This window comes from Nycticebus coucang, chromosome 9 (assembly GCF_027406575.1).
Source record: "Nycticebus coucang isolate mNycCou1 chromosome 9, mNycCou1.pri, whole genome shotgun sequence".
Lineage (NCBI taxonomy): Eukaryota > Metazoa > Chordata > Mammalia > Primates > Lorisidae > Nycticebus > Nycticebus coucang.
This window is the reverse complement of record NC_069788.1, coordinates 94062647-94088127: the sequence shown is the minus strand read 5'-3', so window position 1 is coordinate 94088127 and position 25481 is coordinate 94062647. Positions and strand designations below refer to the sequence as shown.

Here is a 25481-nt window from a genome sequence, read left to right as displayed (position 1 = left end):
CTGGCCTCCAGTGATTTTTTTTTTTACCTTGGCCTCCCATAGTGCTGGGACTGCAGGTATAAGCCACCACCATGTCTTTACTTTTTAAATCCAAAATAATGAATATGTGTGCCACTGGCCCCAAAGCTGCCTCCTCTTACCTGGGACCCAGCACCAAAGGCACTTCCAACCACCGGCAGGCACAGCAGCTCTCATGCAAAAGCTGTGGCCACATCATTCCAAGAGAGAGCTCTGTCCCAGAACCAAGAGGCGGTCAACCCCTACAGGCAGTGACAAGCAATCCTAGAAATTATCAGCATTCCTGGGAAATGCACAAGCAACTGTTGGATTGACTTGATAGAGCTCAACACCCCCTCCCCAGCCCATCAGAAAACAGGATGACTATTAGTCTTGGGAGGAACCTAATTGTCTTTCAGACTTTCATGTTTAATAATCTCAAACACGCTTTTTAAAGAAACAATGATTATCTCACCATCGTTTTTTCTGTAAAACATCTACCTTCAGGAAGATTTCAGTTTTTTTTAAAAACCTCTTCCCATGCAGCATCAATCTAAGAAGCTGCATCATCACCTTGTGGGTTCAATGCCCATCTGTACAAGTCATTCCAGTTTCCCCAGAGATAGGCTGCTGCTGGGGCTTGAGGGAACCAGTTGATCACTGGCCACTCACCCCCTGCCAAGTTCTAAACCAAAGGTGAACAAACGGGAGACCAACTGGGACTGAGGCACCACAGGTATCATGGGCAACACGGCTTAGTCCTCTGTGGGCAGACAGAGGCCTGTCTCATTATAGCCTCCAGCCCCAGTAAGCTCCTGGAGGGTGACACTGTCGACACCCCATCTGTGAAAAGGCATGAAAGGGAACAGCCCACCTGTCTTCGTAGCTAGTGGGTGCCTGCCCCCCACGGCTGCAGCTCAGGATCTGGGGAGAGGAAGGAGGGGGCAGTTACCAGGTCAGTGCCTGAGACATTGCCCTCAAGTGCTCCAGCACTTCTCCTTCCTCAGAGGTGGCCCTCAGTTACCAAAATTATGCACTGGCTTTTCTAAACAAGGTGCCAAGGAAAATGTAAGTCTTCAGTGATTCTAAAAATGATGATTAAAAAAAAAAAAAGGCCAGAGAGTTGCTACTCACTTTACAACTGGTGCTCAAGGGAGATAAGAAGCATCCCGGCCATGTGTTAATAGTGAAACTGACGTGGGCACTCAACAATCTCTCCAGAAACTGAAAATAGCCCAAACGTGGGTATTTACATTTTATTCTATTCACAGCCCTCAGAAATCAACACCAGAACATGCCTGATCTTGGCCTTCTTATCTCAAGCGGGGATGCTACGCAGAGGAAAGAGCACCTTCCCTATCCCCTGCAGGCAGGGCCGGCTTTGGTGGGGCAAACCTTAGGCCCAAAGGGCCTGGGGTGGTGCTCACTAGCAAGCGTCCCTTCAGGGAAAAGACGGACCCAGCAGGGCTGAGTGGGGGCTGAGTCTGCATTTCCAAAGGCAGGCTGCTGGTCCACAGACACAGGAGTCACCAAGCAGGACTTAGGGAGTAACGAGAAGCTCTCTACATACCTAATAAATGACTCTCCACCCTGCTGGTGTGAAGCTAAGAGCAAAATCCGCTCTCCTATTATCCAGCCTGGGAGAAGTCTTAATGCTGAGTAACCAGACCTTTACGTCCAAGCCACCCCGGAGGGGCCTAGCAGGACCACGAAGGATGTCGGCGGAGTAGACACATTCCCTGTGGTGGGGCTGCTGCTGGTTGGGCATAGGGAGAGCAAAAAGAACAAGAACTCACACCTCAACTCTCATTGATTTAATTATCACTCCCTGTGATTCTTTGTCTATGTACATACACATATACACATGTTCACATATATAATATGTAAAACAGTAGTTCTGTGTCATTTATACACCCCCCAAATGTGTAAGCTGTGAGAGACTGGCAACCCAGACACAAATTACCAAGAAAGAACACTTTAAAAACAGAGGTCTTCTAACATGGTGTCCCAGCCCTGGTTCCCTCCCGGCCTCTCTCTAGTCCTCAAGCAGGAGATCCAGCTCCTCCAGCGGCAAGCGCACCCGGAGCTCCTTCTCGGTCATCAGATCCAGGACCTCCTGCATCTCCTCGGGGAAGTACTCCACGGCATCCATGTACAACACCTGGGGCAGGGAGGAACCATTCCCTCGTCAGCCAGCTACCTCCCATCGGCATGGAAGAGCTCAGGGAAAAGGCACGGGTCGCTGGCGAGCCTGCGCTCCTGCACCTCCACGGCCTGGTCCCCCTTCACTCGGGCTTTCCCACATAGGCAGAGCCAGAAAGGACACCAAAATCACAAAAGCAGAGTGCGAGTACCCTCCAAGGAAGGCCTCCTTTCAGAAGTGGGGCTAGAGGTTGCCGACAGACACTGCAATCCCCATCACCGTGATTCCTGAATGTCCCCTGACCTGGGCTCTCCAAGTAGAGTTGGGACATGCATCCCAACTCTCTCAGCATCTGGGCTGAACTCTGCAGATGTTGGGAAACCACTACCCACAGCAAGGTGCCATGAAGCTCCAGTTCTGGTGCAGGGAAAGGAAACCAATGTCTGTCAGGCTCCGATTCAACAGGAGCAGTCTTACTATGAAGACTCTGGAAGGGCCTTGGGACAGGGTACTAGTATCCAGAGCGAAGGTGCCCAGTGACACGGGTAGGTCAGGGAGACACTGGCTGGACTGAGGCCTGGCAGGAAGGTCCTTGGGAATCTGAAGATATCATGGTCTTCAAACTTACCTTTGCCCAAGGACAATTCTGAAGTGCTTTGTAGAATACACCTTTGCTTCTGTCTTTATTTCCTAAGGAAACCTGAGATGAGGAGAAAAAAATACAAAAATGATTAATTGAAACACAGAGGCTTGGGCTATAGAACACCCTGCACTGATCTGCTCAGGGCTCCTTGGCTGCCTTCAGCTGGCCTGTGGGGAGGGCCCACACCACCACAGTGGCTGATGGGTATCAACAAACCCTCTGGGGTCACTTCTCCTCCACAAGTGGCCCCCAGAGTGCTGACCTTTAACACTCCTGCCTTGTCAGAGTTTCGCATCCCCTCCTGAGCAGGGAGCCATTACACCCTAGCCTTAGTAACAGCATGTAAGGAGATGTGTCAGTAAGATGAAGCTGACGGCCTTACACAGACAGACAAAGGTTCTTCTATAGTATTCATCTTAGAAAAAAAAATAGAAAATTTGCCTCAATACTTGCCATTTTCTGAAAACTATCTTTAGAGAAATGAGACAACCAGGACTGTGATCAACCACTGTATTAAAGGTCAAAGTTCTGCCAAAAATCTCAGTCTGAGGAAATGCAGATATTCACATATTTTTCTCTGTAGATACAAAACACAATCTCTTTCCCAGCCCAATGTGGAAGGAGATAGAGCCTGGGACCTCCCCTGACAAGGAGCCCCCATGAAGCCATTCCAGGAACCTCAGCCCACCAAAGCAGCTCCACAGATGGGCAGGCAAGGGGCAGGCGTGTGCAGCGGGAGGGGCCCAAGCAGAGCTCATCAAGTTGAAGTCTGTCTCTTTTCCATCTGCCCACCTCCTTCAGACTTTCTGAAGGAGGCCAGTGCAGAACATCCAGCATGGGACCAGCAAGGGTTGTTGATGGGCCTCCCTGAAATCCAGTCAATGGCATCCAGGAACTCCATCTACTAAGCATGGCCTCACCCTCTTTTTGATTTTTGTTTTGAAGAGACAGGGTTCTTGCTACATTGCCCAGACTAGACTTGAACTCCTGGGTTCAAGCGATCCTCATGCCTCTACCTCCAGACTGGCCAGGACTACAGGAATGTGACCCCATGCCTGGCCTTTTCAATTCATTAAGGCTAACTCCACAGTCATGGGGACCACAGTTTTGAGCTAGAACCAGCATCTGTGGTGACCTTGCTTCAGACATAGCTCACTTTCTCCCCAGCCTCTCCACGTGCTATCCAGAGACACCCACGTGGCTCAGAGGACTCCTGTGTGTCCTCCCTGAGGTGAGCCTCCAGTTGTAAGGCTGGGCCTCTTCATTATAAGTAAAGAGCTGATGTGAGCTGTCCTTCGTTCTTACACCAACATAGTTCAAAGTCTTCTCCTAACATACTGACCAAATTGAAGTCCTCTTTTCCTTTTTGAAAGAAGAAAAAAAAATTGTATTACTGCGGTGGTTCTCAACCTTCCTAATGCCGCAACCCTTTAATACAGTTCCTCATGTTGTGGTGACCCCCACCCATAAAATTATTTTCCTTGCTGCTTCATAACTGTAACTTTGCTACTGTTTTGAATTGTAATGTAAATATCTGATATGCAGGATGTATTTTCATTGTTACAAAGGGGTCATGACCCACAGGTTGAGCACCACTGTATTACTGCATTTTCACAACTACACACAGCTAATCCCAGAACTCGACAAACCCACACACACGGCTGGCTAGCCTCAAGTGAGAACTGCTCTTTGTGTTTCCTTTATCTAGGACTCGCTAGAAGGTGCCTTCCCTGTGTCAGGGCAGAGGGGCTCACCACCAAGTGCAGCCTTGGTGGTGACTGGTTTCCTGTCCGTGGTTTCCTTATCAAGACTTGGCCTTGGATGTACCTTTGCCCTCTGACTAGAGAACAGCCTCAAGGAGAAAAAAGTTCATGGGCACTACTGGCTTTCCTAGACCTCCCTCTTCACCATCTAAATTTCCTCACCTTGACAAGCAAGACTCCTCGTAAAATCCCTAAGTCAGAGTTGAAACATAACCAGGCAGCAACTCTCTCTTTTCTGGAGTTCCCATGGTATTGTGTCTGTCTCCCCAGGGTGACAGGATTGTAAATGTGTCTCCCAGGCATAGTGGAAGCATCTCAGGGCATTAATTGGGTCTTTGCACAGAAGTAAAGAAAACACAGCTAGTGAAGGAGCAAAGATGTTATTACAGCCTTCGAGTAAGTCTCTGATCCCGCCAAGTCCAGAGGGAAGTGGGAATGGACATCTTACACTGAAGCCTGCTCTTCCCTCACACAAAGCCCCAGGAACCAAGTCGCATACGTGCCACCTGAAGAACTAAGCCAATAAGACACTCATGAACACATGCTGTGAATCAGACCTGAGCTGGACCATTACTAATTCTCCCCTCCCTGGGCAGCTGGGGTGAGTAACAGTGACAGCTGTGTGTCGGCCAGCTTTGTCACTCTTGTACCCAGTGTCCGAGCTTTCCCTTTAGAGAAGCTGGATGGTGCTTAGTAATCTCTTGTTTTGGCATTTGTGTACCTTCTTTTTTTTTTTTTTTAATTTTTATGTGAAATCTATTTAAATGTTGGCAATTAATTCACAGTTTAAAAAATATTCCACAATCTAAACAAAACATGATTAGGTCAGGTACAGCCTATGAGCTGCCAGTTCTGATCTTTAATACATGTATAAGTGAAAAAAAGGACTCTTGATAATGTTATTCATACCTGCACAGTAACTGATTCTGGACAAGGTCCTCGCACATCCATTGTTTCACTGGCTCTTTGTGATGTAGGCATGATTACCCCAATTTTTTTTTTTTTTTTACATGGCAGCGATTACCCCAATTTTTAAGAAATCTGAGGTTTCCCTTTCCTGAATGCTGCCCAAAGTCAAGGTGGTGGATACATTCTTTTTGTACAAACCCCTTTTGCACTGTTCAGTACTTCCTCACAAAGTGAATTCACCTTAGATCTTCCCAATCCTTCTGGCAGTTTCCAAGGAAGTTTCCAAACTGGCAAGAGAAAATATGGTCATGGATCTCCAGCAGGAAGTCTTCATTAAACTCAAAGGCACAGGGAAACTGTTCTGTTAATTGCCAGATACAATCTAGGAACTGGGTGAAGATAGGGGACACTTCTTTGGAGTCTCCATCAAGGTGGCCACACCTGTGGGAAAACTTGTTCTTTCTCCATCAGGATCCTGAGTCCTTTGAATATCCTATACAATGGATCTAGGAGGATGCTGGCTAAGGAGCAGACCTGTGCGGTCCCAACCATCAGAACAATGAACTAAGACACTGGCCTTTTCTACCATCACTGTCTTTGTAATGAAAATTCCAGCATCCATTATAGATTTAATGTGCCTCAACTACCCTGAGCTCTCCAGGCTGCTAAGAAATTCACTCACTGTTGGAGTTTTCAATTCACAAACTTCTAGGAGTTTCTGCAGGCTGCTCCGTATTACATGGATGTTCTCAATGCCCATGAACCTGAAGTGAATGTTGGTGTAATTGTCTTCATTTTCTTACCCCTTCCCAGTTGCTCAATTGGCCATGGAATTCAAATTGTTCTCTCTGTAGAGGTAGGAAGTACAGGGACTTGTTCTTTACTTCTGAACTTCGAATTTCCAACCACTGTTCCCAAGGTAACAGATTTAGGAACTAATATTTCAGGAGAGTAGGTACTGCATATCCATGTTTCCTTCAGTGCTGCATCGGAAGTCTCGACATGAATCAGGTAAATTGCAGTAAGAAAGTAACTTCACATTTTCTACCTTGGGTACCATGATGTGGTCCATGACCTCAATTCCTGCCACTTGAAACCCTGAAGTCTGCTGCCATTCCCACCACCTGGCCCAAACCCGGCTCCTATCCCTGCCTTCCCTATACTTACTCTTGTGTACCTTTTTATCTGACGTGTGCCACCTCCACACGGGGGAGGCAACATCTCTAAGAAAGTGAGAAGGCTGAAGGTCTTCAGTCTTTTGCAAAATTTGATTCTCTATTCTTACTTATCTCATGATAAATAAATCTGAGCAACTGTTAGCTTATACAAGTTCTTTAAGTAATTTAACAAAACTGATATCCAACCCTCCATAAATAAAAAAAAAAAGATACGTCTCTATAATTCTTTCTCTGCATCTTTCTAAGAGGAGACTGACACTCTGCTGAGAGGTTTCTTCATTCATCCCTGGAAATGGGAAAACTGAAAAGGATTCTTTTCCCTCCCACCAGCTCTTGTAAATGATGGGCTTTCAATATATCTTAAGATTCTGCCAGCTGCCAACAGGATGGAAGAGAAATTGTACAGGGTAAAAGAAAATCTAATGACTAACAATCCAGAAATACCAGTGTTCCCTCTGTACATATTAAGACTTCTTCCATCAGTCCCATGAGAGCAGCTCACCGGCTTATACTTCCTTCTATACTATGTAGGTAGAAAATCAAATTAAACAACTCTAAGAATCTGGAAAATAATTGCAATTTTAGCCAAAACAGAAAAAGAATTTTGGCTAAAAATGTTAAAGCATATATGCAGAAAAGTTAGAAACTCTCTCCTAAAACTGAGGTTGTAACCTAAGTTCCAAACTTAATGGAAAATTTTAACTGCTAACTATTTGTCTAATTCTTCCCCTCCCTCAATATTCTCCATGGCCAATAATAAGTTTTAATTCCTTTAATCATTTTTGCAAGGGAAAAAAGCAAGCAAACAAATAAGCTAGCACGCGTGTAAGCATGCGCATGTGTATGTCCACACGTACAAAGGCAGGCACAAACACACAGCCAACCAAATAGCTCTCCTGCGCGAAGCCTCACCCCCGGGATGGCTCCCTTTTCCTGCCCTGTCCTGGCTGCCTACACCTTGCATTTTGATCCTAATTTGGGTTTTTTCACTGTGTTTAACACCAAGTGCTAGGAGCCCACCCAGATACTTCAGGAACTGCTAGGAGAATTCACTGTTGAAATTAAATTCTTAATTCCAATACTATCTTCCCAAAAGAGAAAATTCCCTAAGGGCCCAGGGGAAAAAATGCCCTTTTTTCCCCAAGTCCATAAGCACTTTTGTCCAAAACCCAACCAAACTTGGTTCATGGCAGATTCTCAGTAAATGTTTGCACCCTACCTTGTCTCTATCTCTAAAAGACTGAGCAAGTTATACTGGCAAATTTGCAAGCTCTCCCTTTTTAAAGGTAAAGGACTTTCATTTGCTTAGAAAGACTAGCAAAATATTTGTGCTAGCAATGTCAGGGAACATATAATCAGCTCCTTAGCTAAGGAGCCTAATGATAGGAATGGAGATTTGACCAAAACCCACTTCTCCCAACTCTGCTGCACCCCGCTGCCGTCTCTGATCAATGCCGCTCACAGGCCATGAATGAGCCATGAACACCAAACTAGCATGTGCCCTCTGGAATTTTTATCTCAAACAAGGAAGTCAAACCATAAAATATGAGCTTTCAAGTCTGAAGAATAAATGTAGAGAAATACACAAAGTTTTGTAGTAATACCCTGTTTCCCCCAAAATAAGACATCCTCCGAAAATAAGACCTACTTACAGGAAAGATAAGACTCCACTGAAAATAAGACCTAGCGCGTCTTTGGGAGCACACCTTAAAATAAGACACTGTCTTATTTTCGGGGAAACAGGGTACCTTTAAAAACGTCAATTTTTCACAAGAACATGCACGCTGTTTTCCCAGGAGGGCCAATGAGTGGCTGTCCTGAGATGAGGTGTCCTACCCAGCCTCTCAGGCCTTCAGCACATGGCCTCTTTCAGAGGTCAGGGAACCATACTCAAATGAATTCTGGAATCAAAGACAGGAGTTTAGAGTAGCCCAAACCTCTCTTAACATCTCACTTACTCTCTCTGTATCTCTTTACATCTCACAGTTTTGTCATATATCAAATGAAAATTTTCAAATACTTTTAAGTTTTAAAAATTCACCCTATGGGAATAGTCAGAGAAATACACAAGATTTGTGAATAAGGAAGGTCACTTCTGTCTTCCAAAGGCACAATATTCATTGGAGGTCACACGGATATAACTAAGCAGCCTTGAACTAAAATAAGCAAGAGGGGCCGGAGTCCATAGCTCAGTGGTTAGGGCACCAACCACATACACTGGGGCTGGAAGGTTTGAACCCGACCTGGGCCTGCTAAACAACAATGACAACTGCAACAAAAAAATAGCCAGGTGTTGTGGCAGCACCTGTAGTCCCAGCTACTTGGGAGGGTGAGGCAAGAGACTCACTTAAGCCCAGGAGTTTGAAGTTGCTGTGAGCTGTGACGCCATAGCACTCTACCAAGGGCAACACAGTGAAACTCTGTCTCAAAATAAATAAATAAATAAAATAAAATAAGCACGAGGCTTAGAAGACTAAAAACATGCAATTGGCAATAGATACATTAGAGTAAATGAGGCCAATCCCAACACCAGACCTTTAACCCAAGGTTGAGCCAATTCACAGACTCTATGAAGCCAAAGAACCACCGGTTACCCGAGATTGAGAGCAAGATTCAAGGTGGCACCACTGTAGACAGGAACCACCTTTCCGTCTGTACGTTCACATTCCCAGAATTGTACAGTGTCTCACCATCTTCAGTCACCATGGTACTTTTAAAGGACACAAAGCTGCTTTAGAAATGTTGATTTTAAAAACCACAATACAGATTGAATCTTATCTTTTAATAACAAAACAGAATCAGGAAATTCTTCTGAGCAGGATGGCAAAGAACACAGGACTCTTTCAAAGGGAAGCTCTTACTTAGACCATTTTCTAAGTTGTTGACTTAATAAAATTAATTGAGGGAAAGCCACATTAAGTTGTACCACACCAAATCATCTAGTAATTACTCTTCAACCTCATTCTACCAAACATCCTAAGGAATATGCAACTTGCAACCCCTTCCCAAGTCCTCAGACACTGACCATTATTTATCATAGTTTCTCTAAGGATTAACCAAAGCCAAGAAGGTAATAAGCCCACCCTACCCCCAAGCTCTCCATGCAGTGGCTACTGGACACCTTTCAGGAAGAACTGGAGCTGTGCATGAAAAGAAAAACTCTAAATATCTTCTTACCAAAAAGTTCAAATACATCCTCCACAGTAAGGGGCACTGGCTGCCACTGTCACTCCGCATTGCATTTTCAAACAGGGCTTTGATCCGATGTACTAACCCAGTCTCAGGAATCGTGGCGTGGACATCTCTACCGTCTACCCTGCAAGGCAAAGGCTCACGTAACTCTGAGACAAATTCTCTCACCTATGTTACAGGAGAAAAAGAAGCTTTAGTGATGACACATGTCAGCAAAAACTGACACAGAGAGGGGTAGAGGAATGCTGTCCCCCCAGGTATATGAATGTGATGTGGCTTCCGCAAGGCCAGAAGGCGGCAGAGGCCAGGGTTCTGTGGTTTCTACATCACACTGAGTCTGTCTAGAAGTCACACACAAACTCCTTGCTTCTGTTTTCTAAAGATATCTACCTCTCAATCAGCAGAATGCAAATCTTACCTTCTTATGGGAAGGAAGACCTTTCAATTTAAAGTAAAGATCACACCAAGTGAAAAAAATTCCAGTGGAAGAAATAAAAAATGAAGTGAAATACTCCCCAAAGATAATTTTCCCTATCTTATGAAAGTCAGAGTAAAGCAACAGCAAAGATTCTGGGAGAAGCTAATATGTTCCTCCAAATACTGTATTTGGTTGTTTTTTGAGACAGAGTCTTGCGCTATTGCCCAGGTAGATTGTCATGGCACCATCACAGCTCACTGCAATCTCAAACTTCTGGACTCAAGTGATCCTCCGGCCTCAGCCGCCCAAGTAACTGGGACTACAAGTGCAAGCTACCAAATGCAAGTAATTTTTTCATAGAGACAGGGTCATGCTATATTGCCCAGACTAGGCTCGAACTCTTGTCCTCAAGTGATCCTCCCGTCTCAGCCTCCTAAAGTGGCTAGAATCAAAGGTGTCAGCCACTGTGCCTGGCTCAAAGATAATATTTAAAACATGACGTTGTTATCACTAGCAAGCATTTATTATGCACTGTCTTTGTGTCAAGCACTTACCTCACCAACCCCCTCATGGCAACCCTATAAGGCAGGTTCTTTATTTTCATCTGACAGAAGGCAAAGCTATTAGAGAAGTGAAGTGGCTTGCCCAAGGTCACAGCCAAGGGTGGAAGAGCTGGCCCTGGAATCCAGAGTGCTGAACTCCACAGCCATTATGCTTTCATCACTGTTTCTCAGGTATTCTGACAGCCTGACAGTCACCACTACACACACCAGAAGCAACATTCACACTCCCCAAGACCATGGCCTAGGAAGTCAGCCACCAAGCCTCTAATGAAAGATGTTGCTCCTTTTAAGCGCCTTGTTCATTTTCCAACCTGTTATTCTACAACACCCAGAGCAACCAGAGCTGGTGTTCCAGGCACTGTGCTGCATTCACTTCTGTATTCCTGAGACCCAGGGAGGTAGTAGGAACACAGCAAGCAAGCCATAAAGGTTTGTGGAACACATGAACAAGATGGTCCGTGATTACCTCTGAACAGTTTCCACCAGTCTTTTCCTCATTTTCTCAGCTTCAATTGCAAACAACCAAGGCTCCAAGAGCTTGGCAGACCTTGTCATGGTATCAAAAAATCTTCTGGTCTTGTTGGCACTGTGGGACTTATTTTGAATCTGTACATAGGACTTCCAAAGAACCTGGTTGCCCGGATACAATGTTAAGGCTTCCGATAGTGCGTCCCGTAGGGGAGCCAGAGGGTAAACACTAACTTTCATGTGGAATCTGAGCAGGCTTGTGTGCATCAGTGTGATGGCTTCAAGAACACTGGTCGAAGTCTGAGAGTTGGCACTGTCCTCCCGGACAGAGCCTTCTGGGGAAACAGAGTTGTTCAGTTTTGCAAATACCTGCTTATATATCCGCACAGCAGCATCAATCCCTATGGTCAAATATTGGAAGAGCATAAAGCATTTGACCAAGCTAATTAGGCGGTTAGAGGAATCAGCGGGAGCTGGATTAGAAACACAGCTTTCACTCAAAGAGTCCTGCAGTGCATGCTCGTAAGCCTTTCGCGCTTTCAAGATGTGAACAGCCAAGACCTGTCCAGTGTAGGGCCCATAGGGACCGCTCTCAGTCAGTCTGGTCAATATATGAACAGGTCGGGCTGCGGTGGCCCCTCGTGAGTCCGGCGACAGCTCCACCTCCAGCTCGGCATAGAGCAGACTGAGCTCACAGAGTTCAGGGTCCTTTAGTTCTTTGCTTCCTGCCAAGCTGAGTGCTGTATCGAACACTTTTCTGGCATCTTCTATGTTGCCAAGCAACCACTCCAGATGTGCATACTGCTTCCAGAGACAAAAGTTGTTACAGTTTTCTGGCTCCTTAAGAAGATTCTTGGCTAGTTTTTTGCAGTTCTTCCCTTGTGATTTTAACTTCTTCTTGTTTTTAGTGTGTAGACACCAAACAACCTATAGGGAAAAGAGAAGAGTGACTGCAGTGCTCTGTAATTTTAAAGCAATCCTTTTGCGCTGCCAACTTTAACAAGTGCTGATGGTATGAAGGGATCTGCATTTCTTTCCTTTATTGTGTGTCTGGTAAACAGTGAGACTGTCAAAGTAAAAGAAACTAGGGGCTTACCAGGGCCATAGGTGCGCCCAAAACAGCACATCCAGGGTTCCACTAGAAATAGCTATAAACAAGGCTGATAGACTCCCAATGATCTTCTCCAAAGAGATGTGGCCACAAAATGTTATCACACTGGTATATGTCACCTGTAGTTAAAGCTTCAGAACTTTGTGTTAAGAGAAAATACTGTGCTCACATACATTAAAATTGGAATGATACAGAGAAGATTAGCATGACTCCTAATGTATTAAAAAAGAGACAGAGAAAAGGAAAGGTGGGGTGGCTCATGCCTATAATCTTAGCACTCTAGGAAGCCGAGATAGGATTGCTTCAGCTCAGGAGTTCAAGACCAAATGGAGTAAGAGCGAGACCCTGCCTCTACTAAAAATAGAAAAAGTTAGCTGGGTGTTGTGGTGGGTGCTCGTAGTACTAGCTACTCAGGAGGCTGAGGCAGAGGATCACCTGAACCCAGGAGAGTGAGGTTGCTGTGAGCTAGGCTGATGCCACTGCACTCTGGCCTAGGCCACAAAGTCTCAAGCAAACCAAAAAACAGACAGACAGGGCGGCGCCTGTGGCTCAGTGAGTAGGGCGCCGGCCCCATATGCCGAGGGTGGCGGGTTCAAACCCAGTTGAGCCCCGGCCAAACTGCAACCAAAAAATAGCCGGGCGTTGTGGCGGGCGCCTGTAGTCCCAGCTGCTCGGGAGGCTGAGGCAAGAGAATCACGTAAGCCCAAGAGTTAAGAGGTTGCTGTGAGCCGTGTGACGCCACGGCACTCTACCCGAGGGCAGTACAGTGAGACTCTGTCTCTAAAAAAAAAAAAAAAAAACAGACAGACAATACTAACTGATGGCCAGGAGAGGGCAGAAGAGCCGATCCATACCAATTTCTAGTAGATAGATGCAAAGAGCAGGGAAGTAAGTAGCTTATTTTATCAATTTTAATAAGCCCCTAAATCCTCTAACCCTGCTTAAGCTTAAGCTTGTTCTTGACACTAACTGCTCATATAACGACAGGCATCTGGTGACAGAAGACTCAACAAACAGCTACAGAGCTACAGACGGAGCTGGACTTGCTCCCCTGTCTTCCCTCCTCTTTGTGGCAGCTTCTCAGGACAAGCACACACCAGGGGCCTTCAGGGGTCACTGAGGGAGGAGATGCTGTGGCACAGCTCCTGGAAGAGCCCTCAAAGCCTGGCAATTCCATTTACAAAACCAGGATGAAACAGAAAGGAGTTACCTTTGCAATCTCATACTGTAACCAGGAAAAGCAGAGTTGAGACTTTTCCTTGCCTGCAAACAAAGGCATCACAAGGTGGAAGACGTTGCGGATGAACTCCTCGCCCTCTCGATCATGACCCCGGGTCCAGCGAGGACAGCCCAATCTGTCCATGCGGCCAACACAACTGACCCCAGAAAATGGAGGGTTGAAAAAAGTCAAGGGCTTTTCGTCATAAAGTCCATTATCAAAGATGCTGTTCTCATCCATGGCCAGATGAAGGCAGGAGGCTGGAGGGATGAAGCCCGAAGGTATATCTAAGAACTGCAGAAAGGCCTCAATCAACTGGAACTGAAGAACTTGGCTGGAAAGTTTGATCAAAGATTGTCCAATATCATCAAACAACACCTGTGACAAAGACCAAGTGACTCATTTAATGAAACAAACAAAAGCCTTCATCGTTTTTCCCAATTATTTTTACATGGATGTACTAATGATGCAATGTCATTCAGATTAAAATAAATTTTAAATAGATAGGAGCTAAGTTTTCTTTTACCAAAAAACATCCACAAGGCCACCTGGACAACTGGTGAATAACTTTCAGCAGCCCTGCGATGCCAGTAACATCTTCACACATGGGAACAACTAGAAAGGAGGGAGGGCAGAACAGGCTTAAGCTAGAAGCTTTCAAAGTATCCTAATGGAAACACAGAAAATCTACAAAGATGTTCACTTCCGAAAGCACACGTAATTGCTTTTGTAGTTACTTTGATAAAATCCAACTGTGAAATTTTATTTTAAGATAGAAGATAGAAATTTGTTATTGTGGTTTCTTTGTACAAAATTGCTTCAAGAAATGAAAAATATACTCAAAAATAGATAAAAAGGAGCAAGGTAAAAAGGAAACTAAAGGAGCAATAGAGCGTGCAAAGAGCGATTATAAGAACCTAGTGCTCACTGCACAGGCTCTTTGCTGCTTTCATGTAATGATTTTTAAATGTAAGGCCAAGGAGACTACCCTTGTCTCAAGGTACAGCTTATGTGACTGGTCTTTGTGGTTCCAGCAAAGCAAAAATCAAAACGGCACAATAAAACTAGACTACCAGCCAGGTGCAGTAGCTTTTGCCTGTAATCTTAGCATTCTGGGAGTCCAAAGCAGGAAGATCACTTGAGGTCAAAACAGCCTGAGCAAGAGTGAGACCCAGTCTCTACTAAAAGTAGAAAATTAGCTGGAAATAGTGGCATGAACCTGTAGTCCCAGTTACTTGGGAGGCTGAGGCAGAAGAAGCACTTGAGCACAGGAGTTTGAGGTTGCAGTGAGCAATGATGACGCCACTGCACTCCAGCCTGGGCCACAGAGTGAGACCCTGTCTCAAAAAAAAAAAAAAAAAAGCTGGGTACAATGGCTCACACCTGTAATCCTAACACTCTGGGAGGTCAAGGTGGGTGGATTGCTTGAGCACAGGAGTTCAAAACCAGCCTGAAAGAGCAAAACCCTGTCTCTGCTAAAAATAGAAAATTAGAACTCTGGGAAGCTTGAGCTTAAGGATTCGAGACTAGGCAGGAGCAAGATCCCCATCTCCATTAAATATAGAAAAACTAGCTAGGTGTGGTGGTGCACACCTGTAGTCTCAGCTACTTAGGAGGCTGAGGAAAGAGGATCATTTGAGCCCAAGAGTTTGCGATTTCTGTGAGCTATGAGCTATGACGATGCCATGGCACTCTACCCAGGGTGACACAGTAAGATTCTAAAAAAAGAAAACACACACACATAAAAAAAACTAAACTACTGGGGACTCATCTAGTCATCAGAAAGCTTCTTTATATTTAAAGAGAAAAGTCAGAAAGCCGTTCTTCTACAGACTTAGAGTAAAAGCTAAATGGCACGAAACTGACAAAACAGCAATCTGCTACAGAAATCAGCTTCCAGGAGATTGCCAGAATTCTGAGTCCTTTTTTTTTTTCAGGAAGAGTCTCACTTTGTCACCCTCGATAGAGTGCCATGGCGTCATAGCTCACAGCAACCTCAAACTCTTGGGCTCAAGTGACCTTCTTGCTTCAGCCTCATGAGTAGCTAGGACTACAGGCACCTGCCACAACACCCGGCTGTTTTTAGAGACAGGGTCTCGCTCTTGCTCAGGCTGGTCTCAAACCTGTGAGCTCAGGCAATGTGCTCACCTCAGCCTCCCAGAGTGCTACAATGACAGGTGTGAGCCACTGCGCCTGGCCCTAGAATTCTGAGTCTTGAGAATCAACTTCCAAAGGGTGGCCAAGAACTCTATGAAAAATCCATTCAGTGAGGCAGAGCCACCTTCCTAAGCATTCCAGTGAGTGGGGGCTCCCTAGAAGTTGGCCCCTCCTTTCTGCCCAGAGATCACCCTGGCCTCTATCTCTTTTCCTACTTCTCTGCCTCTGAACTGCAGCCTGGCCAATTCCACCTGCCATTCCTCAAATGTTCCTGGCACTCTGGTGCCTTCCCTTGTGCTGATCCTTCTGCCCAGAGCAGATTTCCAGCAACAAACAAATACTACTTCACCATCCAAGAACATTAACTGAGCGCTCACCACAGTACAAGTGCTGTTCTAGCCACTGGTAACACAGCAGTGGACAATAGGCCAAACTTCCTGCCTTCAGGGAACCTGACTTACAGGGAGAGTCATGGAGCTCTAAGCAATAGAATTGGTATCTTGTGAAACTGGATCAATTCAAGAGACTGAAAAAGCATTTCTTTTTTTTTTTTTTTTTTGCAGTTTTTGGCTGGGGCTGGGTTTGAACCCCACTTCCGGTATAAGGGGCTGGCACCCTACTCCTTGAGGCACAGGTGCCACCCTGAAAAAGCATGTTTTCCTTCATTTTAATTTAAAGAGCTAGTGGCCACTAAATACACAGCAGCATGTCCAAATCGCATGACAGTAAACAGGATAACACAAGCAAAGTGCCTGGCATTCAGTAAGCATTCAGTAAACTAGTTCTTTCTTAAACTGTATGCTGACTGTCTCAGTATGGACTCTACACCAGTCTCTCTTGTCTTCCAGAATAAAATCTATCTGCTATGTCTCCAAGGATCCAATAGTGACGTGGGGAAAGTGGACACAAAGAATCTAGGATAATGATGCAGAGTTTTTTTTAACTTGAGCCCATAGGGTTCCATGTGAGAAATTAACTTAGTAACTTGAAGATAATCTCCAGACGGTGACCACAAGAGCCTACCCAGCTACTAGGTAATAAGAACTATCTGGTCAAGGGCCTACATGCTCCCCCATCACCAGCAGCCAATGAAATGCTATCCTGATATTTGGCAGGTGGTCAGCTTCCACAGTTGTGAGTGGGAGCAGGCTGCCATCTCCTAAGCCAGCCAAGTGCTAGAGAGCCCCAGTAACCTCCTTTCAGGTAGCCAAGGCCCACGAAAATGGTCAGCTTCCCTCCTGGGGTGAGGATACATGCCTGTCTCTCAGGATCCTCACAGTCTTCCTCAGTTTGCTTCTTGGTTTTATCAGGGCGCCAGGGCCGCCAGTGCCTCTGGTCTCGGGAATGCTCCACAGCAAGCCAGATCTGCCATCTGGGCAGAGTCTTATCTCTTATTTCCTGTTCGTCCTCTTCTGGTTCATCGTCATCCTCATCTAGACAACAACAAAACTTAGTTCATCTAATTAGCAAATAAAGGTACCATTGCCACTCAATCAGCCTGCTATGCCAGGTACCTTGGTGGGTACCTGGAACACTAACATGCGTGAAAGGCACACTAGCCTCCCAGAGCACTCAGTGGCTTTTAGGGACTCTGTTGTAATTAGCCATGTTCTCAGGAAAAACAGACAAAGTGATGAAATCTAATGATTTTCAATGCTATCACAGCAATTAAAAAGGAAATGACACATACCCTAAAATAGCACTTTCCAACAGAACTCTATGTTAATGCTCTACATCACTGCTAATAATATGGTAGCCTGTGTGACTCACTGGGCACTGCAAATGTAGCTAGTAGAAGAACGGAAAACTTTATTTTTTTTTATTTTAATTAATTTTAAATAATTAATTTATTTGGCTAGAGGCTACTGTTTTGGACAGCAGTTTCAGAATGCTTAATGACAGCATTGATTTAATTTTTTTTTTTTTTTTTTTTGGAGACAGAGCCTCAAGCTGTCACCCTGGGTAGAGTGCCGTGGCATCACAGCTCACAGCAACCTCCAATTCTTGGGCTTAAGTGATTCTCTTGCCTCAGCCTCCCAAGTAGCTGGGACTACAGGCGCCCGCCACAACACCCTGCTATTTTTTTGGTTACAGCTGTCATTGTTGTTTGTCGGGCCCAGGCTGGATTTGAACCCGCCAGCTCAGGTGTATGCGGCTGGCACCTTAGCTGTTTGAGCCACAGGCGCCAAGCCAATACTTTTAAAATGTTGATTCTATGCGGAAATGATAATGCTTCCATATGCTAGGTTACATAAAATACATTATCAATATTACTGTCATCTATTTCTTTTTACTTTTTTTTTTTTTTTTTATTTTGGCCAGGGCTAGGTTTGAACCCGCCACCTCTGGCATATGGGACCGGCACCCTACTCCTTGAGCCACAGGCGCCGCCTCTTTTTACTTTTTTAATGTGACTACTAGAAAATCTGAAATTATACAAGAGACTTAGCCTCTAAGGAGTGGTTCTCAACCTTCCTAATGCCACGAACCTTTAATATAGTTCTTCATGTTGTGGTGACCCCCCAACATAAAATTATTTTCGTTGCTACTTCATAACTGTAATTTTGCTACTGTTATGAATCATAATGTAAATATCTGATATGCAGGAGACCTCCAAAGGGGTCGCAACCCACAGATTGAGAACCACTGCTCCAAGGGGAAGAAACAGTCTGTTCTCCCATGGCTTGTATTTTTGGCATTCTGATGTTTGCACAATGTTCTTAAGCTACTAATTAATAGCTTATACAGATAAACAATCATGAAGATGTAAAAAGCAAATTCCAGAAGAAAAAAGCATACACTATACATCTTCACGAGAGGTGCCTTACCTGGGTTGATAACTACCCAGCCTCCGCGCTCCTGCTGATGCATCCATGCTCTCCAGCCTCGGGCACCCTTCTCCCCAGCCCGGGGCTCTCCACTGTCCCAAAAAGGCTCAAAGAATTCCACCTGTTCAGATAAACAATGGACATTAGGCCTACCTTTTACAAAACTGCTGAGTCTGGGGACAAAATGAGTGCTGGTGGACATATGAGAAGCTTCTGATTCTTGAAATCATGTTTGCCATCAGTCTTGAAGTAGATAGATGATACACACCCCAAAACAGAAAAAAGAATGCTCTAACACGGTAGGCAGCCTCCAGGGTGGCCCCCTACACCCCTAACCCTGCCTCTGGGCTAAACATAGTGACTATTTCTAACAGAGAATACGGCAAAAGTGATAACACTTCCAAGATGAAGTTAGAAAAAGACTAGCCATGTTTCAGCAAGAAGAGCCTGCAGCTGGGTAGGAGACGAGTGGATTCATTGTTCTGATCCTGCCAGGCTGATCTAACTAAGACAGCGTCGCTGCCAGTTCCCTTCATACTACTAGACCCCCCCTAACTGATCTCTGCAAGTCATGTTGCTTTCAAGACCTTTTGAGAGGAAATTTCAACAAGACAGTGAACTCTGGAGGACACAACCACATCTGAAGTAACTATATATTGCTGGAACAATACTCAGCATCTGGTAGAAACTCAGTAAATGCTTGATAGCACAGATCTGAACATGGTAGGCAGCGAGAGCATAAAAATGTCTGCGTTAAAAAACCTGGCCCCTAAAATCTTCCACATTCATTCAGGCATCAGGTCTGCAGTGTGTGGTAACCAGTTCACTGGCAATAGAACACTCCTCATGCAACAGAAGGTAAACACAGCAATGAACAGTAACATGATCACGCTATCAGCTGACAATAGGACTTTAAAAGTGTGCCAATAGCCTACTCAATGAAAGCTTTTGTAAAGAACCTCTTGAAGAGGACAAGCAGGCTTCTGACAGACTCATCATGGGCCAGGAGCTGTAGGATTATCTGGTCTGAGCCCCAGGAAGTGCCATACATGCCTGGAAGAGTGTGGTCGTCAGGAGAGTCCTGTCAGAACAGGGCAGAGATGCTGACATGGACCCTGTACTCTGAATGCATGTCAGCCTCTCCAAAGGGGGAACTGGGAAGACTACACTCCTTTATAAATCTCCCTCTTGTAAGAGTGATGAAAGAAAAGTGCACTCAAGGAAAAGAAGGGCATTTTAAAAAAATAGTGTGATAAATGGTTATAACCAATGTGTTGATTCCACAGAAATACAGACCAGTAATATCAGACTGAGCCTGTGTTATGTTACACTACTGTGTTTATGGTAACAATGTCTCTGTTCTAAAAGCGATGTGGAATACTGTTAATTAATTTTCAAAGCTGTCAAGTGAGCTTTGGAATTACGCATGCTGTTAGTATTTAAAACCTCAGGAAAGTGCATCGGAGTCTCTCTACACTCCAGAGCAGTGGTCTTCCATGTGTCACATGTGTGGGCAGAGCCCTCGCACCACCTGCACTGCTGTCATCACAGTGAGTTTCAGTAAAGGAGTGGGGATGAAGGAGTCTGATCCTGAACCTTAAGGCTCCTTAGAGTCATCTAAGAATCACTTCTGCAGCATAACATATCCCTAAAATATCAAAGCAAGTCTTAAAATTACTTTATCTGGCTTATTAATAATCAATTATGCCAGTATTAACTGGCATAATTCTTTAATTCAATTTTGTCTACAGGTAGCATCATGATAAACAGTGTTTACTGACAGTTTATAAAATTTTCATGTGATGGAGAGATCTTGGCCTCTGAAGAAAGACCTCTTAAAGGTTCACCATAAATTCAGTCTACCCATCCTCCATCAGATCCTCTTTGAAGAGTAGGAAACTAAGGGTTTTTTAATGGAAAAAGACAGGTTTCTTACACGCATGGCTCTGTAAGGTTTTTACAATTGCTTCATACAATAAATATTGGCAATGTGTGCTTGTCACCTAAAGCATTAAACCCTCCTCAATTAGGATGGGTGTTGACATGGTACCTACATTTTATTTCTTTGCAACTCCAGCAAAGATTTTTTTTTTTTTTTTTTTTTTTGTGGTTTTTGGCCAGGGCTAGGTTTGAACCTGCCACCTCCGGCATATGGGACTGGCGCCCTACTCCTTGAGCCACAGGCGCCACCCTCCAGCAAAGATTTTACATAAAGAAAAGGTTAAATGAGAAAGTGACACAAGATCCAGACTAGAATATACAAGGGTGGGGAAGAGGGATACACGGTTTAAAATGGCATGGCAATAGTTTATCTGACTGGTAGAGATAACTAGCATTTAAACAAGGAAAGAAAAAAAAGGAAAGGTCTTCAGTCTTTATAGTGGGAGGAGGGGGAATCTGCTTTTATCTATCCATATTTCACTACTTTCACTATGGAATTCTCCTTGGATTACTGAAATATTTCTGAGAAATCATCCTCAGCAGGACTGATACAAAGAAGGATATGATATTTCAAAAATACTACAACACTGTCCATCAGATACATCTCCCACCAGCCCCCAGCCCCCAACGGAGAGAGATCTTGGTACCTGTACTTTGGTAGACAGATCTTTCACACTGTCAGGTTTGAAGAAGGTGAAGTCAACCATGGCCTGGAACAAAGAGATGGCCTTCTCTGAGTGACCAGCCTGCCGTAGAAAGTGGCATTGCTGAAGAAAGAGTGCTGCAAACATGAGGGCAAATCCTTGTTGATACCATTAAAGGGAAAGAACGTAATTTCTCAGTACCTGGCTACTAATAGAACATTACACCTGAAACTACTATTATGTTTACAAAGCTGTAAGATATTCTAAGATGAAAGTATGTTTATTCTAGTTTTTGTATGAAGCCATCAGAGAACACAAATATTGATGATAAAAATTAAATATGATACATAAAAATAAGTCAAGAGGTTGGTCTGAATATTGATGATCAAATACTCAAAACCATTATTACAAGAAAAATTATGGGAGAAGAATAGCGTGGCAGATTTTTATGTGAAAGCAAAGAACTGCATTCAAGTGATCACTAGATGGCATTACGCACCAGCCTTTTTCATTCTATGTTCAGAGTCCCCTGTAAACAAATCAAGATTCCATACTGGAACGATTTCAGTTCATCATACTTGGGTTACAATTCTATTTACTAAGTAACATGAAGCTATTCACAATTACAAATGGTATCAAAGGCAAAACTCTTTGTGTGTGTGATAAATGATTATCATTTCTAGAGCAATTATATTTACTATCTTCAAACACTAATAGTAATACTCAGTAGCAGAAGTTTTAATCAAATAAATGTCTGCTATGTTCCAGACACTGAGATTCATCATACATTATCTCATTCAATGTGCACTAATGAGTGCTCTAAACAGGTTTATTCTATAGCTGCTGATGGAGAAAGTGAACCCATACAGATTAAGGACCTTGTCCAAGGTCATAGAGAACCAATTAAGGACAAACCCAGGATTCAAGCACAAGAGTGATATTCTCCGGCTCCTGCAGAACATGCTACCTCCAATACTACATTACTGCCAAAATTTATACTCTAGGCTTCTTTAGGACACACCAAAAATGGTAACAACACAATGATACCAATATCATATCCGTGCAGTGGTTCCCATTTGGGGCATTTCACATACGCTTTGGCTGCACACTCTATAAAAGGGTGAGACAAGTACAAGTATCTCAACGGACAAGGCCATTGACAGCCAAAGCAGTTATGAGACTTAATGTTTACTTGGTTAGTAAGTAGTAAGAAGTTCTTGTCCAATAATATTTTCCCAACTTTACCAGCTCTAATGCCTCCCACCCACTACAGGAGCAGTGGGGTGGGGAGAAATCTGTAATAATCAATGAGTCATAATACTCTAAAATAACATTTCTATCAGACAATTTAGACTTTTGCTAAAATACACCAAAATAAATCCTCCTTTTCAAATCTGTCAAAGTCTAACTCCTCCCATGTAACTAGACCTGGTTATCTCCTTACCAAACATGGCCTCTTCCGTGCCAGGCAATGCAGGGTGAGATAAGATGCTGCCATCCTTAACAGCAGACAAAGTACTCAAGCATTTTCCATAAAGACTGTGAATTTTTGATATTGAAAAAGTACTAAACTGGCTCTGGCAAAATAAAAGGTATTTCTGCCAAAGGTCTGCATTATTGGGATGTAAAAATATCAGCTTCTGCCACTCTTTGACCAGAGTGGAGGGCTCCCAGAACTCTGTGCAGAGCTTCAGCTTGGCCAGTTTCAGATCGACACTGCTCTGGTTGCTTTCAATGGCCCGCTCCAGAATGGCCAACTTCTTCTCCAGAATGAGCTTCAGGGACCTCTTTCGCTTTTCTTGCTCTCCTTCCTCGATGGCATACAGGCCAGGACTTTTCATGACCTCGTCCTCAACAACAAAAACATCAATTTACAAATGTAAATAGAACCAGATGATCCTCAGAGTTTCAACAATGCATGGATTTACTTACAACCCCCAATGGAAATGTTATTGACTTTCTCAAACCACTTGTTTATCACAATTTCTTCTAATGAAAACCTGGTTCCTAAGGTACTTATGTCACCTACTATGTTTAATCTTATGTTTATTTCACTGTCTAAACTTAAGATCGATGTCAATAACTAGGAGACAATACCTTGAAAAACGTTTCTGAAAAGCCAAACTAACCAATAAAATGGCCAAACATCGGACAAAATATGGTAACTGTATGAGTGGTTCAAAATGAGAGACTAAGACAAATTGCTATGTTTTAAAGAAAGAGTACATAGCTCTAACTGGATAACTTACTGAGCAGCCCTTTGTCTTTCACAAGTGCACTTTGCCTGTTCTGTTTATACTCAGAAATGCCTCCACTTGCCTGATGAACATCAAGATTCTGTTCCAATTTCACCTTTTCTTGGCAGCCCTTTCTTCTTCTCTCACTGTAAGTCACTCCCTCAATCCATTCCCAAATGACACATTATAGCACTTACTACCCCAGGTTGCCTTGAATCTTCTTCACATGTCAGTCTGCCTTACTGGACTTTGAACAAGCTCAGAACAAGCACTATAATCTTTACACACTCAGTGCCCAGGTCCTTCACAGAGGCTAAAGAATTATTAAGTAATTCAAGTAAACCAGTTTACCCAAAATCAGGAGTGCCACTCCAAGGCAAGCAACCACAACAACCATACTTACCTGAAAAGCAACAAATTCCATCCACAGTTGAGTATCTTGAGGATTCTCCCGAACTCTCCTGTTAAACTCTTCCACCTTGGCTTTGAGAACTGCACTCTCACTATCTGGCAGTAACTCTGGCTGCTTTGCTTCTTGCTCTGGAGGACCCTGTCCTTGTAACCACTGTGTGGTTGACTGATCATAAATGCCCAGAGGATTCAACCAGGTTCTAACAGGAGGAGCCACGTCATCTGAGTCCTTTACTGGTATAAATGAGATTGGCTCAGAGGAGGAAGGTTCGTTTTTACTGCTAACAGCAACTCCGTCAATGTTCATTAATCCCACACTCTTCTTTGTAAAATAGCGTTCAACCTGCTTGCGTGAATGCTTCTTCTCTGCAGAAGCCCCTTCCCAAGATATGCACTGCTTCTTAGGGTTAATGCCAAGGCAGGAGTCTCCTTTCCTCTTGTATCTTATATTAGAAAAAGAAAAACCATTACTGAGGGAATATGTAGACTACCTCTGAACAACTGAAGGTTTACTAGACCTAAACTCTTATTATGTGAGTTACCTGCACATAGACAAATGCACCTTACCTTCAGATTGTTTCTGTTTAGAGACATATAAGGAGTAGCAATTAACTTTTTTCCACCTGCTTGACTTCTTATAACACTTCAACTGTTTGTTAACATCTCATGAATTTAAGATCATGCCTGTCTTCTAGATCTTAACAATTTCTATTTTCCTGAAGCTTTGTAGTTAACGAACTGCCATATGTGACAAGAAGGCAGAAGTTATCATTCCCTCTTTTACATAGTTCCTGAACAAGGTCACCTGTCTCTTTGACCAGTCCTGTTTTCTCAATATTATCCTGTGTCCCTACTTAAGAAGATAACATATAGGCCTAAGATTCCTTTATTAAACCTCAAACAAAGTGTGCCAAATTAAATTGCATTTGATTATTTTCTACTCTACAGGAAAAGAGGCTGGGTTTAAAAATGCTTCCATGGAACACATAGGCGATCCAGAGTTACAAACACATGACTACTGAATCTTTGTACAGGCTTTTTGCTAAGAAAAATGGTGGATGTTTCTATTAGCAACGTGATTTAAAAAAGGGCAAAAAAGTTGAACCAAAATGTCACACAAGAAGACATGAATGGCAAGTAAGTACGTGAAAAAGTACTCGACATCATTATTCAACAAGGACATGCAAATTAAAACCATAATTAGGGGATGGCGCCTGTGGCTCAAAGGAGTAGGGCACTGGCCCCATATGCTGGAGGTGGTAGGTTCAAACCTAGCCCCAGCCAAAAAAAAACAAACCCAATCCCAGCCAAAAACTGCAAAAAAAATAAATAAATAAAATAAAAAACCATAATTAGGTATCCCACACACCCACTGGAATGGTTTTTAATTAAAATTAAAGAGAATGACAATACCAAATGTTGCTGAGTAACCAGGACTCTCATCCACTGTTGCTGGGAAGGTAAACTGGTATTTCACTTTGGGAAAAGGTCTGGCAATTTCTTAAATAACTAAACACAGACTTAACCTATGACCCAACAATTCTTTTCCTATGAATTTACCCAAGAAAAAAGGAAACCAAATGTCTATACAAAGACTTGAGCACAAACATTGTTAGCCAAAGGAAACCAAATGTCTACACAAAGACCTGAGCACAAACA

The 25481-nt window shown here is 43.8% G+C and overlaps 1 protein-coding gene across 4 annotated transcripts in view; it reads right to left on the bottom strand.

Annotated features, from left to right (window-relative positions):
* Positions 1 to 1240: 1240 nt before the first annotated feature.
* The window catches only part of NRDE2 (NRDE-2, necessary for RNA interference, domain containing), a 49136-nt gene continuing 24895 nt past the window's right edge, over positions 1241 to 25481 (bottom strand). For 2 of the 4 annotated variants that reach the window (XM_053602665.1, XM_053602666.1), the window contains exons 5-14: positions 23815 to 24265; positions 22619 to 23024; positions 21178 to 21311; positions 18590 to 18710; positions 17019 to 17194; positions 13596 to 13982; positions 11273 to 12201; positions 9811 to 9949; positions 2769 to 2840; positions 1241 to 2158 (exon numbers count right to left, since the gene is read on the bottom strand). In XM_053602665.1, the coding sequence (XP_053458640.1) occupies positions 2033 to 2158; positions 2769 to 2840; positions 9811 to 9949; positions 11273 to 12201; positions 13596 to 13982; positions 17019 to 17194; positions 18590 to 18710; positions 21178 to 21311; positions 22619 to 23024; positions 23815 to 24265 (2941 nt within the window). In that variant the 3' untranslated portion in view covers positions 1241 to 2032. Of the gene's footprint in view, positions 2159 to 2768; positions 2841 to 9227; positions 9362 to 9810; positions 9950 to 11272; positions 12202 to 13595; positions 13983 to 17018; positions 17195 to 18589; positions 18711 to 21177; positions 21312 to 22618; positions 23025 to 23814; positions 24266 to 25481 lie in introns of all 4 variants that reach the window. The other 2 variants (XR_008382498.1, XR_008382499.1) reach the window with 2 other exon arrangements.